A 15,694-nucleotide genomic window follows, 5' to 3' on the forward strand; every position below is an offset into this window, starting at 1 on the left:
TATTGGGCATGGTTCAGTTTTAATGGCTTTAATAATAAAATACGGTCAAATGTGAACAAGTTGTTTGGGTTAACCTGTGCTTTCTTCCCGCCGGAGCTTCTGCAGATAGACACCAATCAGGAGTAATGCAGCGCTAGCCTGCAGTCACATCCACCAATCAGAGGTGATGTATTAACAAAAGATCCAATCCCTGCTCAGATGGCGGCACAGCAGTGCATCATGGTATACCGGCTGATTTTGAACCATTAAGACAAATTAAAACCCCAAAACAGCATCAAATGTATAAGTTGGAGCCAAATATTTAAAATTACACTCAAGTTGAAGATGGAAACGGTCGAGCAAGTCATTTTTTTGTAAAAGTTTTTATTTGTTTATTGCATAGATTAAAGTGTAAAGAACATGGAGCTCCTAATTCAACATGAAATCATTTGTGTGGGGGGGGGGAAAACATCAGCGAAAGGCGTCTGAATGCAGTGATTTCCATGTGGGACAGGGGAATGTACAAAAGGTGTGACTGTCTGTCTGTCTGTGGATCCTGCTCGGCGGGGCGGGGCAGGGCGGGGCGGGGCAGGGCGGGGCGGGGCGGAGCGGTCCTCACTGAGCGTGCACCAGAGCCCCGGCTCCCTGACCGTAACCAAAACCTTTGGGCCCGAAGTTCTTGGCGTAGCAAGCTGAGGAGAAGAAGAAGAAGAAACCATCAACATCAGCAGCAGATTATTTGGTTTAAAGCGGCACTAGGCAACTTTGCATGGTGGCAGCCCCTTATGCAGCGAGAGGAAACGGTTTGAACTTCAATACCCAGAATCCCTGTGCAGTGAGGTCAGTAAACGTCACACAGCAGCTCATGTTTACCAGCCAACCAGCCGGTCTGTGATGCTTTATACCAAAGAAGCCAAAGAGACGAGAGAGGAGAAGATCTAACGTTGGTGAGTCCAGCTTAGCAGACAGTTTGTATTCACTTCCTGTGAGCGGAGAAGGTTTCAAACCAAAAAAAACTGAATTTCACTGAGTCAAACAGGGACGCTCTCCTCTGCTGCAGCCCCGCTTTGTCATTCAGGCCGATGAGACCGAGGTGTGTTTTACATAAACATAAAGATCTTGCCTATGCAGCTTTTATCTTTATTTATACAAGAAAAGTCAACTGAGCATGCTCTCTTCCTGCTTCACTTTCATACAGTTGCTCTCACACACACACACACACACGCCCAGTAGCTTCCCAGTAGTACAACCACAGTCTTCCTCTGTTGTCTATTTTTTAAGTAACCTTTATTTTACCAGGCAGGTCACTTCAGAACAGATTCTTATTCAGACAGCTGTGGATGACGAGCCTGGTTCAGTGGCACTTAGGCAATAGCTGTGGAGGGAGAGAGAGTGTTTCTCTTTAACTTTCACTGGACAAATTTTCCCAGCTGGCAACGCCAAGCTTGCTATTCTCACATCTAGACTACAACTCTCAAACCTGCTTTTCTCACATCAACACGCCAGCCTTAAAATAAGCCCGGTGGTCAGGCGGTGGGAGAACAACGAGGTGCAAAATTTCTAATGTTTTTTTTTTCTTTTCTTTTCTGCGTGCCACTCCTGGATTAAAAAGTCTTTTGAGAATAACGCTTAGTGCTTAGTTATAATCCACTCGGTGCACCGGGTTTGCGGGCTTCACCACACAGGACAACGCCTGGAGCATCAGAAAATATGGACGATTTTTAGAGGAGCGTGTTTGAAAACCGTCCCGATGTAAACTCCTCCCTCCCGCCCGCCGCTCCGAGCAAACGCCAGGAATTGTTTGCAAAAAAAAATGCGACGTACTCTCAGGTCCGCTGCCCACATCTGTCTATAAAAAAAAACCCTCCATGATGAGCTGGTGAGGAGCGCCGGCCGCAAAAACAATCTTCCAGCCGCCGCTCAAATGGAGTCAAGATGTCTCCCGTGGAGGATAGTAAACCGTCCCGGGTCGAAACCGCTGATTGATTGCAGCGGCAGAGTTCGGCAGAGTTTGGGTTTAGAGCCGAGACGCAGCATTCCTGCTCATCAGTACAAGGTTTCATTATGAGATTCAGGAGACATGCATCCGCTGACCTGTGTGTGTTTATGTGTGTGTATCAGTGTGTGTGTGTGTGTGTGTGTCTTCTGTTTAACCGAAACATTCCAGCCTCATTGTGCCGCTGAGGAGAGAGGCGTCATTGTGGAGGTTGGACTCCAGCTGTTTCTGGCCCTGCGGAGCCCAGCGGACGGTAAACAGCCAATCCAACACACACACACACACACACACACACATCAACAAATCTGACAACACACAGCTTGGGTGGCTGAGTGTGTGTAACTGCTTGTGTTTTTGTTGCACAAGAGCCAGTTCATCCAGTTCTCCTCCTGCAGATATAATCGCATAATCTGCCAACGGTGGCTCAGTTCCTTCCATAAAAGCTGTGTATCTGTTTATGAAAAAAAAACACGCTGCCACCTGACATTCAATAGTCAGTATTTCAAAATCAAAGATGAGTCTATCTGTAAAAACAACTATTATATGATCAAAGGTCGTTGAATGACTCATAGCTTTACTGGTAACTCATGATGTGCTTTATTTACATTGTCAATTTTCTAAGAGTACGTGTCAGGCTTTTGTTGTTTTTTTCTCCCAAATGATGATGATGATGATATCTCACTTTGGAATGAAGCCGCTTTTGTCTCCTGTAGTTTCTTCCTGATAAATCGGTCAGAATTAATCAGAAGTAATGTATTTACACAAGAGTCTGTATCCAAGATGGCAGAGCCAGTAAATTATACCCAACTGAATCATGAGACAAAATCTATACGCTGAAACTAAATCTAAATCTGTACCTGCTAAACCTAAATCTCTATGTTGAAACCCACTTTTAAAATTAACCACCAAGGTGATTTTACTCCTTATTTTTTTGCTTTTATTAGCATCAGATGTGTATTAGTGTGTGCTGGGTCTGACCACTAATTGAACATTCCCCTTGGCTTCAAACAGTCGCCTCCCTCCTGGTTGTGTTGTGTCATGTCGGGTCTGCTCGACTTCCCACAGTGCGATCACACCTACAGTTTGTTTTCTTTGGTCCGAACCGGAGTGGAAAAGTTTACTTTGCTGCATTTTTTTGCATTTGGTCCGTTTAGGTTCACGCTGCCCCGTTACAGGCGAACCAGGGCTCGTAAACAAAAGTCACATGGACTGAAAGCAGCTTGTTTATTGTGGTAACCTCTCGTCCTGCCAGGTTAGAGATGTTGGGTGTGGGGTCAAAACAAATCTGATTCCAGTTCCCTGTAACTTCAGCATGATGGACTTTGTCTGTCTCTTCTTCTCTGGTGCTCAAACCAGTTAAGAACACATGAAGAAATAGCTGAATTGCCCTCGGTGGATTTATTCTACTTTTTCTCTGCCAGTACAAGCTGTTTTTACCTCATTTTATTGCTAACTCTCTGTGAAACTTTCATGTTGAAAATACTTCATCAGTAAACCAACAAAAAATTCTGTTGCAACACTATAACAGCCTGGTTCCAGACTCCCGAATCGCGTCCTGCCCACTTTGCAGATTTTGTTGAAATGGCCGTTCAGTCTGAATATCAGACCGATCCTATAACCCAAAACCACGCGTGATTAGTCGAGGCCGGCGGCTGCTGTCTCACCTTTGCAGTAGATCTCTCCGTCTTTCTCGGTCTGGGTCGTCGACTCCAGGCTCTTGCCACATTTGGCGCAGCGGAAGCAGTTCTTATGCCAAGGCTGTGTGGGGCGGAGGAGACACAACTACAATCATTATATTCATTTTTTATCTCACATCTACAGCGGGAGCCATTGTACTAGTCCCCCTTCATACATTTATCCCACACTAGTCTTTCTGCAGTGTTATACTGTAGATACAAAGTAGTATATTGTAATACAAAACTAGTTTCTGGTTACTTGAAACCTTCAATGGCTGAAAAGAGAGAAAAAATCATTTTTTTCCCAACAATTCCTCCAAGGAATGGAGCAAAATTGCAGCAGAAGTTCAGTAAGTAAAAGTTGGGATTTCTACAATGACTCTATTGTTTGTTAAATAACATTAACATGAGTAAGCATCAGTTAGGGAGCGATAAGTCAAGTGCTGGGCTTGTGGTCAAGTGTTTTTATTCACTTTATAGCAAAGTAGTTGATATGTGGCGTGTAAATTATTACAATTTCCAGACTCTGCGGTTGTTATCTCAGACTATTTCGTTGTATAAATCATTTCTGTGTCAATGATCGTCCGTCTCTAGACCCACATGTACCTCTGCCGGTCTGGGATCAGATCCCATCCAAACCTCCCCCCCCCCCTCTCGGCTTTCCAACTATCTGTCCCAATAAAGACAAAACATACTAGAGGGAACGGACTTAAAGACGAGGAGGAAAGAATAATTTCAGAAGAAGTTGCATCTCAGCCAGAGTGAGCAGAGCCTCGTATGGTTTTTCCTCCATTGGGAAACGCAGAGACGGCGCTCAGCCTGATGACATCACCTACTGTAAATCTGCTCGTGTGTGAATCAACAGCAAACTGTCCGCTCCCCTCTGAGAGGTGAAAGGAGAAAATCCTAAAAGCAAATAAATCATTCCTACTCTAAATACAAGATTAAATGTTTGTAAGTGAACTGAGACTCCGTGGATTTCTCCTCCGTGATCAAGTACCGAACGAAACGTCCTGGAGACGGATCTCGAGAGTGTTAGCCTGATGACTTCATCTACTGTAAGTGTGTGTGTGTGTGTGTGTGTGATCAACAACATCTGCCTGAGTATCTGCACTCCAGCTGTTAGGAAGCTCAGATCCAGAGTTTATGAACGGGCTTAAAGTCGGAAAAATGGGATTTGCGTCGTCTCGTTAGGATCAGACTTCTGCATCAGATCTCCCGCATATTTAAGCATGAAGGCCGGCGGCGGGAAACGAAGCCTGAGACGCTTCGGATAAAAAAAACGTCAAATTTAACATCCTCACCTTCCCCGCTCCTACGATCTTCTCCGCTGCGTAGACGGACTCCCCGCACCGGGCGCATTTCTCCGAACCGCCAAACTTCTGGGCGAATTTGGACGGGTTGGGGTTGGTGGTGGGTCTGTGACTCTGTGTCCTGAGGAAAAAAGGGATAAAAAAAAAACATTTGAAGAACTGAATGCCATCATCTCATTGCCTGAATTTCGTCATTCAATATCTCTAAAATCTCAAGGATCCAGGCTGTAAAAGGTGCCTTGAGTTACTGATGATCCTAAAAAAGTGCTAGAATTCGTTTTCTTTTATCAATCATTTAGTAAGAGAGTGTGCCTCTGCTTTTTCCATATGGTGAATATCTCATGTTGGAAGGAAAATGAGCAGTGAGAGATCGTGTTCTCCCTCTGGCAGCCACCTTCTCTTTCAGCTGTGGTTTAGTCTTCAAAACTAGTTTCCTCTCACATCTGTCTTCAGCTTCATGGAGGTTTTGTCCTGCACTGCAACAGAGCGGACAGACTCTTCTCCCAACTGATTCAATCATGCTGTGAATGATTTTTAGGATTTGATGTTGAATGTTGTTTTCTAGGAATTACATTTTTTAATTGCAGTTTTTAATATTCATACCCCAAAACAAGACAAATTTTGACACCAGTGAATAATTAAGTGAAAACATTGGTAACACTGTAAAATACAGCATAACTAATGCTAGTTAATGCATGAACTACTATTGAACTAACACTTACCTAAGGCAGGAATACATTTATTCATGTTTGCTGAGCTATTAGCTAATTCAGTTGCATTCATTCTGTTCATGATAAAGTTCTCCCTTTGACACAATGTCCTTTTTTGTTACAAAACCATTTACTAAAATATTAACCAATTATGCCCCCAAAAATGACAACTGCATTAGTTAACAGCTTCGTAAAACATGAATGAACTTATTCATTCCTTAGTTAAGTGTTAGCTAAACATTAGTTCATGCATTAACTGCCATTACTTAAAACAACCTTATTAAAAATTATGACCAAAACATTTTTAAAAACAGACAAGCAGACTAGAAACAAAAAAGTGCAGCATATTCCTCTTTCCCCACTCTCTCTCCCTCACCCACTCCCTCTCTCTCTCTCCTCACCCACTCCCTCTCTCTCTCCTCACCCATGGGTGGGAAAGTGAGCGGGGCACCCCGGGGCCCTGGAGCTGTGCTTATCGGAGGGGAACCGCCGGCCCCGGGCCGCCCCTCAATGAGGCCCTTTGTGCCGCAGGACAGAGGAGGGTCAGCGGGACCGGCCCGGATCCTGCTGCTTACATAATGAAGCCTTTCAGAGCAGTAATCACCTGACGTCTCGCTCGGGTAAACAGCCCTGAGTGTGTGTGTGTGTGTGTGTGTGTGTGTGTTTTCTTTTTTGGGTTTTATGCCATGCACATTTCATGTACATGCACAGTGTAAGAATGAGTTGAAGTCTCCATATGTCTGTATATGTTATACAGCAGGCCTGGGTGATAACCAAAGTTTAATACTGCGATGCTGTCCCGCCAAAATATCACAATATACAATATTATTGCATGTTTTTTTATTTTTTATTTTATTTCTTCTAAATTACATAAAATTTCTAGGCTATTAGTAATAATATTATTTCATTTTAGCCTTGAAGTTTGGTGTAATTTGGTCATTGTGGAAAAGGGAACGTTTTTGAAATAAAAATGAAATTATTATTTTTTGTTTTTTACTATCCTACCACTAGTAGATTATAGGTTTATAAGTTTAAAAGTTTGCACAATTGTTATCTAAGGAATGCATGGTGCCGCGGACTGGTGGGATATTATCAAATATCAGCCCAAGCCTATTATACAATAAGAGGGCCTAATAACTCCACCCGTCCCATTCCCAGGCCTCTTAGAGAAGTTTACACTGGAAGCCTTTTGGAATACAAAGACTCTGACTTTAACAGTAGACTCTTAGATCATTATTCTGAACTTGAGCTTCAACTTCTCTTCCTGGATCTGTGCCATCTACCAAACCAGCTGGGATCCACTACAGCCGAGCTGGATCTGATAAAGCGGCGGATGGCTTGCCAGTATTCTTGTTGAAGCGTCTCTCCTCCCTCAGAGCGTCGTGCTCCAGGCAGAGAGGAGAGGAGAGGAGGGGAGGAGAGGAGGGGAGAGGAGAGGAGAGGAGAGGAGAGGAGAGGAGGAGAGGAGAGGAGAGGGGAGGAGGGGAGAGGAGGAGAGAGAGGAGAGGAGGAGAGGAGGAGAGGAGAGGAGGGGAGAGGAGGAGGGGAGAGGAGAGAGAGGAGGGGAGAGGAGGGGAGGGGAGAGGAGAGGAGGGGAGAGGAGGGGAGGGGAGAGGAGAGGAGAGGAGGGGAGGGGATGAGAGGAGAGGAGGGGAGAGGAGAGGAGGGGAGAAGAGAGGAGGGGAGAGGAGAGGAGGAGAGGAGAGGAGGGGAGAGGAGAGGAGAGGAGGGGAGAGGAGGAGAGGAGGGGAGAGGAGAGGAGGAGAGGAGAGGAGAGGAGAGGAGGAGAGGAGAGGAGGGGAGAGGAGAGGAGAGGAGGGGAGAGGAGGGGAGAGGAGAGGAGAGGAGGAGAGGAGAGGAGGGGAGAGGAGAGGAGAGGAGGGGAGAGGAGGAGGGGAGAGGAGAGAGAGGAGGGGAGAGGAGGGGAGAGGAGAGGAGAGGAGGGGAGGGGATGAGAGGAGAGGAGGGGAGAGGAGAGGAGGGGAGAGGAGAGGAGGGGAGAAGAGAGGAGGAGAGAAGAGGAGGGGAGAGGAGAGGAGGAGAGGAGAGGAGGGGAGAGGAGAGGAGAGGAGGGGAGAGGAGGAGAGGAGAGGAGGGGAGAGGAGAGGAGGAGAGGAGAGGAGGGGAGGGGAGAGGAGAGGAGGAGAGGAGAGGAGGGGAGAGGAGAGGAGAGGAGGGGAGAGGAGGGGAGAGGAGAGGAGGGGAGAAGAGAGGAGAGGAGGGGAGAGGAGAGGAGAGGAGGAGGGGAGAGGAGGGGAGAGGAGGAGAGGAGAGGAGGGGAGAGGAGAGGAGAGGAGGGGAGAGGAGAGGAGAGGAGGGGAGAGGAGAGGAGGGGAGAGGAGAAGCAGGGAAAGGTGACAGCAAGGGGAAGAGCAGCAGGGGGCGGGGCTTCAACCAGGGAGATGTGAGACGTAAGATCCAGGGTGGAAAAGAGAAACTCCTTACGGGCATCAATCAAGTATGAAACGTTATTATTTACATTTTTAGATGATGCCCTTTTCAAAGGCCACTTCAAACGGCCAGGTAAGGGTTCAGTGTCTTGCTCGAGGGCACTTTGACCGGACACATGGTTGTTTATGGACACAATGAAGGGGTGTGGGGGTCGAACCTGTGACCTTTTAATTACAGGACAGTCTCTCTAACCTCTAGTCACCCTGCTGCCACTCATCTAGCCATCTTTTGTTTTTTGTATGGCCCTTTTTGTCTTTGCTCCTTGGGGAAGTATTATATATAAGTAGTTTCTTATGTGTTAGTTTGAGTAAGGGGAATTACTTACATTTTTTTTTTTTAACTAAATTCAGTTACTGATGTTTAATTTATATATGAAGCGTATGTTTTGTTTTGTCTTGTTTTATGTATACTATTAAGAAGCATCATGCAATTCTGGGGTTAAATTGCAAAGCTGCCATACCATTTAAAACATGACTTTTGAAATATCAAACATTCAGTGGCAGGTGAACCGTGATGGCTAAAGTCACAAATAAATAATCAAATAATCCACTGTGATCACAATTATTTATCTCACTTATTAGTCTCAATGATTTGAAGAATTTACTGCACCTTTTGTCATCTTATATCAACATCTGTGCTATTTTGTTGTAAAGGAAAGATCACCAGTATAAAAATCACTATATACAATAGTCTCTCACTATATATGATCATAGTGCAGTCCTGAAGTCATTTTAGGGATGCTCAGTCTTTAGGGATTCATCAGTTTGACCTGATGAAGATCCACTGTGGATCGAAACGTCGTCCAAAGCCGAATAAAATAAAAGATTGATATGGAGATCTGTCCCCTCGTTCACAGGTAAATCATACTGGATGCTCCACAAACCAGTAATCCCTTAAAATAACCTTACATTTAGTTATTAATAGAGGGGACCCCATCGAAACCTCCTTAAACACCCCCCTTAATCTTGACTTCTTACTTTCTAATTGAATGAATGAAATGGAAAAATTAAGGGAGACAGGAACTTTTCCATTAATTTCCACTTAATAACCTGTAAACCTGCACAAAATGCATGAAAAATCACTTAATTACTAGCGTCTTCGTGAATCAACCCATGAATAAATCCCTTATAAACCCAGGATACTAACCTTTACTGTTTTTTAAAAACAATGTTATTTTGAATGGACGTTTCAGGGATAAAATGAAGGGGTTTGGTTCTGCTGTCGTTCACCGGCCTGACTTACTCTTCCGGTTTGATTCCCAGCCTCTCTCCTCGGTCCATGTTGAGCGTTCCCGCCCCCTGGCCGTAGCCGTAGCCTTTGGGGCCGTACTTCTTCCCGTAGCACGACTTGCAGTAGATCTCCTGGTCGTGGATGGCCAGCGTCGTGCTGTCCAGCCCCTTCCTGCACACCACTGAGGGACAGAGACAGAGAGAGAGAGAGAGAGAGTTATGTAAGTGCAACAGTGTCACCTTGTCTCCTAACCAACAGATATCTTATTGTGATCAGCGCTGGATTGTCCCGAGAGGAGAATCGCTCCTCCCCGTTCCAGGAAGACATGAGACGAGGCAGCGTGAGGTCAAATAAATAAAGCATAAACATTTCCATTTTTTTAATAACTAGCTCCCATTCTTCATTTGTGTCCTGGTTTAATTCCTTTAGATGCATCCGGTTAATGTGAATTGTCTCGCTAAAACAGAGGCAAGACATTCACAGCCTTACCAGGGAAAACATACTTAAGTTAAGTCTCATCTTGCAGTAGGCCTCATCTCTGTGTCTCTGTCGTTTACATTTTTAGATACGATGTTTTTACTTCTCAGGTTTCTTTGTCACACCGACACAATTTGTATTCCCCCTAGTATTTCCCCACAGTTTTTCCTATTTGTATGTGCAAGTAAACTAAACCTATAACCTAAAAAATATGCATATATAAAGATGGAAAAGGCGTGTTTGTACACTTTCTCTTTCCTCCATTTTTCCCCCCCGAGGTTTTTATTAATCGTTCATTCAAATAAACTAAACTAAAACTATCAAAGCCGCACTGGGCAAGAATGTTATGTAAAGATACAGTCTGTGGTGTCTCATCCCCCTAACTGAGATGCCACAGATTCACCCAATTTGCCCAAATGAAATTCTGGTGTCCGGCGGGAAATCAACTCAGGAAAGTGACAAATCAAAGGCGCAAAGTACGAAACAAGCAAGCGCTCCGTCCAGAGAAAGCCGGACTCTCCAGCGTTAGATCTTCTCCTCTCTCGTCTCTTTGGTTTCTTTGGTATAAAGCATCACAGACCAGTAAACATGAGCTGCTGTGTGACGTTTACTGACCTCACTGCACAGGATTTCTGGGTATTGAAGTTCAAACGTCTCACTGCCATTTGGAGCCGCGAATAAAAGTTGCCTAGTGCAGCTTTAAGGCCAAAGTACACTTCAAAATGAATGGTTTGGAGGCTCGGCTTGCTGAGCTTGTTAGAGGAAATCTGAACTTTGACGTCCAATCAAACTGCTTCGAAATCCTCCTATTCTCTCAGCCACCTTTGTCGCTATTTCAGCCGTCGGTCTCTTCGTTTTTGTAACTACTAATTCTTCACTAGGTCACCATTACCTCTTTAATCTTCATGTGCCCCCACTGGTGTTGAGTGGTAAATTACCGAACAATATGAAGCTGTATACAGCAGTGTGTTCGATTAGTGTTTCCATTTTGGCCAAGTTCCACTTCGTTTCAACTGCACAGCGGCCTTTTAATATGCAGAAATGAAAAAAAGCGACAAATATCAGAGAAGGTCAAACGGAGAAACCGGGTAAAAGGGCGAAGGAGAGGCAGGGACACCGAGTCCCTTCGCTCATCCCCTCCTCAGTGGGAGCGTCGGACAAAGGCGGCCTTTGTAAAGGGAACCGCTGGAAAAAATAAACTCCTCTTTTGTGGCTTCAGATTGCTTTGGTCTTGATAGCGGCGGCGGCGGCGGCAACAGTCCTGCGGTCTCCAGGCGAAGTCCTCGCTGCAACATCTTCTCTGACATTTCAGTGAACGGACGACGCAGCCTGAACTCCGAACAGCCGCTGACCAGGGAGGGAAATGTCAAAACGGGCTCTGCTGGGACGAGCTGCAGCTCAGACGGGTGAAACACAGTTCAGCCGTCCTGTTCCTGCCTCATGGTTCCTGTCCCTGATCTTACACGGCTCTCTGATCATGAACAGAGCAGAAAATAACACAATAATACTAAAGAGGGTTGTTCTTTACAACGGTGATGCAATATGTTCTCATAGACAGTCAATAGCCAATTCAACTGAGGAATTGGAATTGAAATTTGAAAAAAAAAACTACAAGAAACAGAATTGGAATTGAATTGGAATTTCAGGAAGTTTAATTTAATTCAATGAAAATTCTGTGAAATTTCATGTTTTTTTGTTTTTTCTCACCACATATCTGAGATTCCACATGGTGTTATATATTATCAATACTGAATATCATAAAATGTTAAAGGAGCCTTTCAGCTGGTTATTTGATGCAGAACATGTAATCATAACACATTAGAATTGAATGTGTTTGATTTGTTGAACTGTCTTTTATCGGATTCATAATGTTTTGATTTATAATGTTTAGCGAGTCGAGACAAACTCTCTTAGAAGTGGAATTTCATGGAATTTAATGGGATTCGATTCTGTCTCCTGTCATTTCCAATTCAATTCACATTCTGTTTCCTTACAGCTGGGAGACTTTCACATTCACACTCCAACGCAGGTAAGAATATAAATAGATATAAAGCGGACCAGAGTTGTCGTATGAAAACCAGCAGCACTTACTGCAGAGGAAGCAGCACTTGTGGAAGCTCTTGCCGTCACACTGCACCTCCTCGGCGTGGTACACCGTCCCTCTGCACGCCGCGCACTTGTTCCCGCCTCCCCAGTTCGGCATCGTGTCTGCTTCCACAGGACAGAGGGACAGAGGGAGGATCAGTAAAGTGAAAAGGAGGAAGGATCAGAGCGGGTCAGTCCTGTCTGTCTGTCTGTCTGAGGCAGGAACACTCTGTCTGGATCTCCTCATCAAATACTTAAAGTCTCCCAGTGTTCCTGACTGTGTCGGTTCTTCCTCTGCTTGTTCTCATATGATCCTCTATGATTTTTTCAACCTTTATTTATCAAGGCCAAGACGACCATCCGCTTTCACAGCAATGTTCAAGTCACAAGCCCACACTTCTCTAACCTGTAGGTCAGTCGTTTTCCTGTCGTTTTCAGTTGTGTGCCTTCATGCCTGGAGTTCGACCAAATGGCATATAGACTGATACATTTTTGGGGATTGGCCAATATTTTCTGCTGACATTCAGTATGTTTAAATTTGATTTGTTTCATGCCAAAAAATGCAACAAAAAAATCGAAAAGAATTACAAGGATTCAGTATTTTACCCCAGAATTGTATTCATGGCAGAGTGGAAAAGCCTCTGAAACAGCACTTAGACTGTAAAACCATTGGAGAAAAAAAACTTAAAATTTAACTTTAAAAGTTAAGCAGCTCCTGAAGACAAGAGTTTCACTGTACACTGTTGGGTAAAATCAGATCCTCACTTACACCATATCAGCAGTGAGCAACATCTGTGAAATTCAATAAATGGCAATACAAAAGTGAGACCATACGTATTGTGGGGCAGAAAAATGAATCAGCTCCATTTTATTCTGCTGTAGTAATCACAAATGAGACGCTTGACCATCACAGTTTCACAAGCTCTCCATCCAAATTAAATTATTGTCACTCTGTAATGACATTTTTAAGTTGTTGTTTACATTCTAGCGAGCCAATGGCATCGCTAGAAAGATTTGTGGCTCAGAAATAAACAGAATTCTGCACAGTCAGACTTTTATTTATCACATCGTATCGTGGTTGTATTGAATCGTGAACCCCATATCGCGTATTGTGAGATCAGCATATCATCCCATCTCTATTAAATAATAGCGTTTTTTTTGTCAAGTACCTCTTCATTAAAAGGTAGTAAGTGAGATTCCCATACTATTGAATAGGAGTGGTGGGTCACTCTGATATAAGAGCTGCCGACACTAAAAGAATTTCATCAGTCTGGGTTTCAGTGGAGAGTTTTAGTGTCCCATGATGCTCTAAATGCTGTTTCAGAGGATTTTCCACCCTGACAAGACTGAAAATACGCAACATATCGGCTATTAGCAGCTCCAATACAAGACTATCAGTATTAAACCAAGACCGGTCGAACCCTGACACAATGGCTCATGGTTGGAAAAGCCTCCGCCCTAACAGACGTAAAGCCTAAACAACAGGACTTAATACCCGGAGGAATGCCTCGCAGCTTTGTTGTCTGAAGGGCCGTGGCTGCAGGATACAAAACCCAAACTGCGAAAAAAAAAAAACCCACAAAGTGTGAGTGGGTAAACACTGCTGCGACCGCATGGAGCCCACATGACGCACCCGGGTCCCTCCCAGCCGCCCGTAATTACAGATACAGACCCGTTTCAAATCCGTTAAGAGAGTGTGATTTGACTTGAAACAAAAGGAAACACCACTTTAAGACGAAAGCGCAAACCCACTGTGATGTCACACTTCAGAGAATTAAAAAAAACAAACCTGCTGCAAGTTTTCATTAATTAGAAAAAATAAATAAATAAAAAACACAAAGCAGTACAAGCTATTAATCTTGTAAACCACTAAGCCAGCCCTCCTCCCAGCTGGATTACAGACTGTGGGACGAGCCCGAACATGAGAGGGGGGATCAAAAGGAGACTAAAATTACCCTTTAGGTTCCCTTAGGGCTGCAGTGTATTGAGGAATATCATGTTGTCGGGTTGTAATACATTTGTCTTGGCAGCGCTGAAAGAAGTAAGATGATATGTGTGATGATATAAGCAGGGTGGTGTTTTGATGAAATCATCGATCCTGCTTGTTCAGTAGGATTTCAATGGCACATTTCACATCTTATTATAAGGAGTAATAATAATAGTAATCGTATTATTACTAAAAATTAGGGTTTATACAGATATTTTTGGAGTGAAGTTGCTCATATTGCACCCATATCTTTTAATTTTTCCATTTTCATGCCACAAAATGACAAGTATTCAGTGTTTTCCCCCCAGAATTTTCTTCTTATCAGGGTGGAAAAGCCTCTGAAACAGCATTTAGACCATCATGGGACACTAAAACTCTCCACTGAAACACAGACTATTGAAAACATCTACTGAATGGTATGAGAAACTAATAAAAACCCCAATATTGTGTCGGTCTAACCCTAACAATTCCCCTCTCCTCTTTCCTTAGCTCTTACTTTCCTCGTTTCATTTCCTCGCCCTTCTATCTTGCATGATCTTTAGTCACAGGAGGATTGTCAGGACACTGTGACCTCTGACCCTTGACCTCCTAACTACTAGTTGCTTATGTCACTTTATCCACACACTGGAATAGTTTTGGAATTTGACAAAACCTCTGAAAAAAGGAAATGTGGAGAAAACAGCTGTTGCAATTCACATATTACGACACATTTTATGTAGCTGTAAACTCAAGATGTCAGTGGGCAGAGTAGTGTTATATTTGTTGTTGTTAAAGTAAATATAAAATGTAAATTATTTATGTTGCTTTTACAGGCAAGAAGATGTGGCTTCAGTCTCTAGTTGCTGGATATGAAATCACATTAAAAACACAAAATGTGTCAATCTGTTGCTGCTTCACTTGATACTGATAAGACTGAAAAAACTGTTTACTATTAAATTAATATAGTTTGATTTCTACATCTGCTCACCGCTAAGAAAGTTTTACTTTTACTTAATTTTACTTAATTTTCTTGGGCATTGTTTGATTCACTGATAATGAGTGTTTTTAACTGTTGAATATATTGAATATTGTCTATTAAGTGCACCGTTTTGTATTAACTACCCATGTTAACTCAGATTAATGCTGTGGTTTCCTATAGGTGAGGAAGGATTATTTCATCTCAAAGTGAAGTTTCTTCTCGACCTGCACATTACTCCGCCTAATAATTCAGTTCTGATTCGGTTAAATTTACACAAAACTCCACATCTCACTGTCAACAAGCTGAGAACTCAGAGAAACAGAATTAATTCAATATAATGTGTAATAAAAGTTAGTAAAACGTGTGTCGGTGGAAGCCTACTTCATCAGGTAAACCTGTTAGAAAACCGGTCTGAAGTCATGTGTCAATTTAAATCAACGTTAAGTATGTTGAACGAACAGTGTGCTATATTAACATGGGAAAATTACCTTTTTTTCCAGAAGTTTCCAGGTAAATCCCAGATGTCAGAATGGATGAGCTCCAGCAGCAGAGTGTGTATCCAGACGGCTCGGCAGACTTTACTAGCGACTGACCGGACCGACACATATTTCTAATAGTTTCAGTGGAAGGGAGTGGTTTCAACAGAGGGCGTGAACTCAACACCGCTGCCTTCAAGTGCTGTCGGAAATTTTTGAGTTTACGAGTTGAACGCTCGTGAATGACCCTGCAAAACCAAATTGGAGTTTATTAAGACGTTTCTGGGGGCAGAAATAATCTGATTGGTTGAGTTAAACCTCAGTGGGCGGAGCCAAAGAACCACAGTTTTTCAGGC

General features: G+C 43.6%; 1 protein-coding gene across 2 annotated transcripts; it reads right to left on the reverse strand.

Moving 5' to 3' along the window:
- Window positions 1–346: 346 nt before the first annotated feature.
- csrp2 (cysteine and glycine-rich protein 2) lies at window positions 347–15,449 on the reverse strand. 2 transcript variants are annotated; one of them, XM_071920016.2, is made up of 6 exons: window positions 15,351–15,449; window positions 11,924–12,040; window positions 9,368–9,536; window positions 4,956–5,085; window positions 3,640–3,733; window positions 347–671 (listed from the first exon to the last, which is right to left on the reverse strand). In XM_071920016.2, the coding sequence occupies exons 2-6, from the start codon at window positions 12,033–12,035 to the stop codon at window positions 595–597; spliced, it is 582 nt and encodes a 193-aa protein (XP_071776117.1). In that variant the 5' UTR covers window positions 12,036–12,040; window positions 15,351–15,449; the 3' UTR covers window positions 347–594. The 2 variants fall into 2 exon arrangements, with proteins under 2 accessions (XP_071776117.1, XP_078138197.1); XM_078282071.1 differs by having other exon boundaries at window positions 11,924–12,043; window positions 15,351–15,433.
- Between the last annotated feature and the right edge of the window lie 245 nt (window positions 15,450–15,694).

Source organism: Centroberyx gerrardi, chromosome 24 (genome assembly GCF_048128805.1).
Source record: "Centroberyx gerrardi isolate f3 chromosome 24, fCenGer3.hap1.cur.20231027, whole genome shotgun sequence".
NCBI classification, from domain to species: Eukaryota; Metazoa; Chordata; class Actinopteri; order Beryciformes; family Berycidae; genus Centroberyx; species Centroberyx gerrardi.

What these genes read in the sequence shown, in the direction of transcription:
- csrp2 (XM_071920016.2), bottom strand. Translation starts at nt 12,035, where the DNA reads ATGCCGAACTGGGGAGGCGGGAACAAGTGCGCGGCGTGCAGAGGGACG. An exon ending in CTGGGAATCAAACCGGAAGA is followed by an intron (nt 5,086 to 9,367) that starts GTAAGTCAGGCC and finishes TTTTTTCCTCAG; the next exon opens with GACACAGAGTCACAGACCCA. An exon ending in AGATCGTAGGAGCGGGGAAG is followed by an intron (nt 3,734 to 4,955) that starts GTGAGGATGTTA and finishes CGCCCCACACAG; the next exon opens with CCTTGGCATAAGAACTGCTT.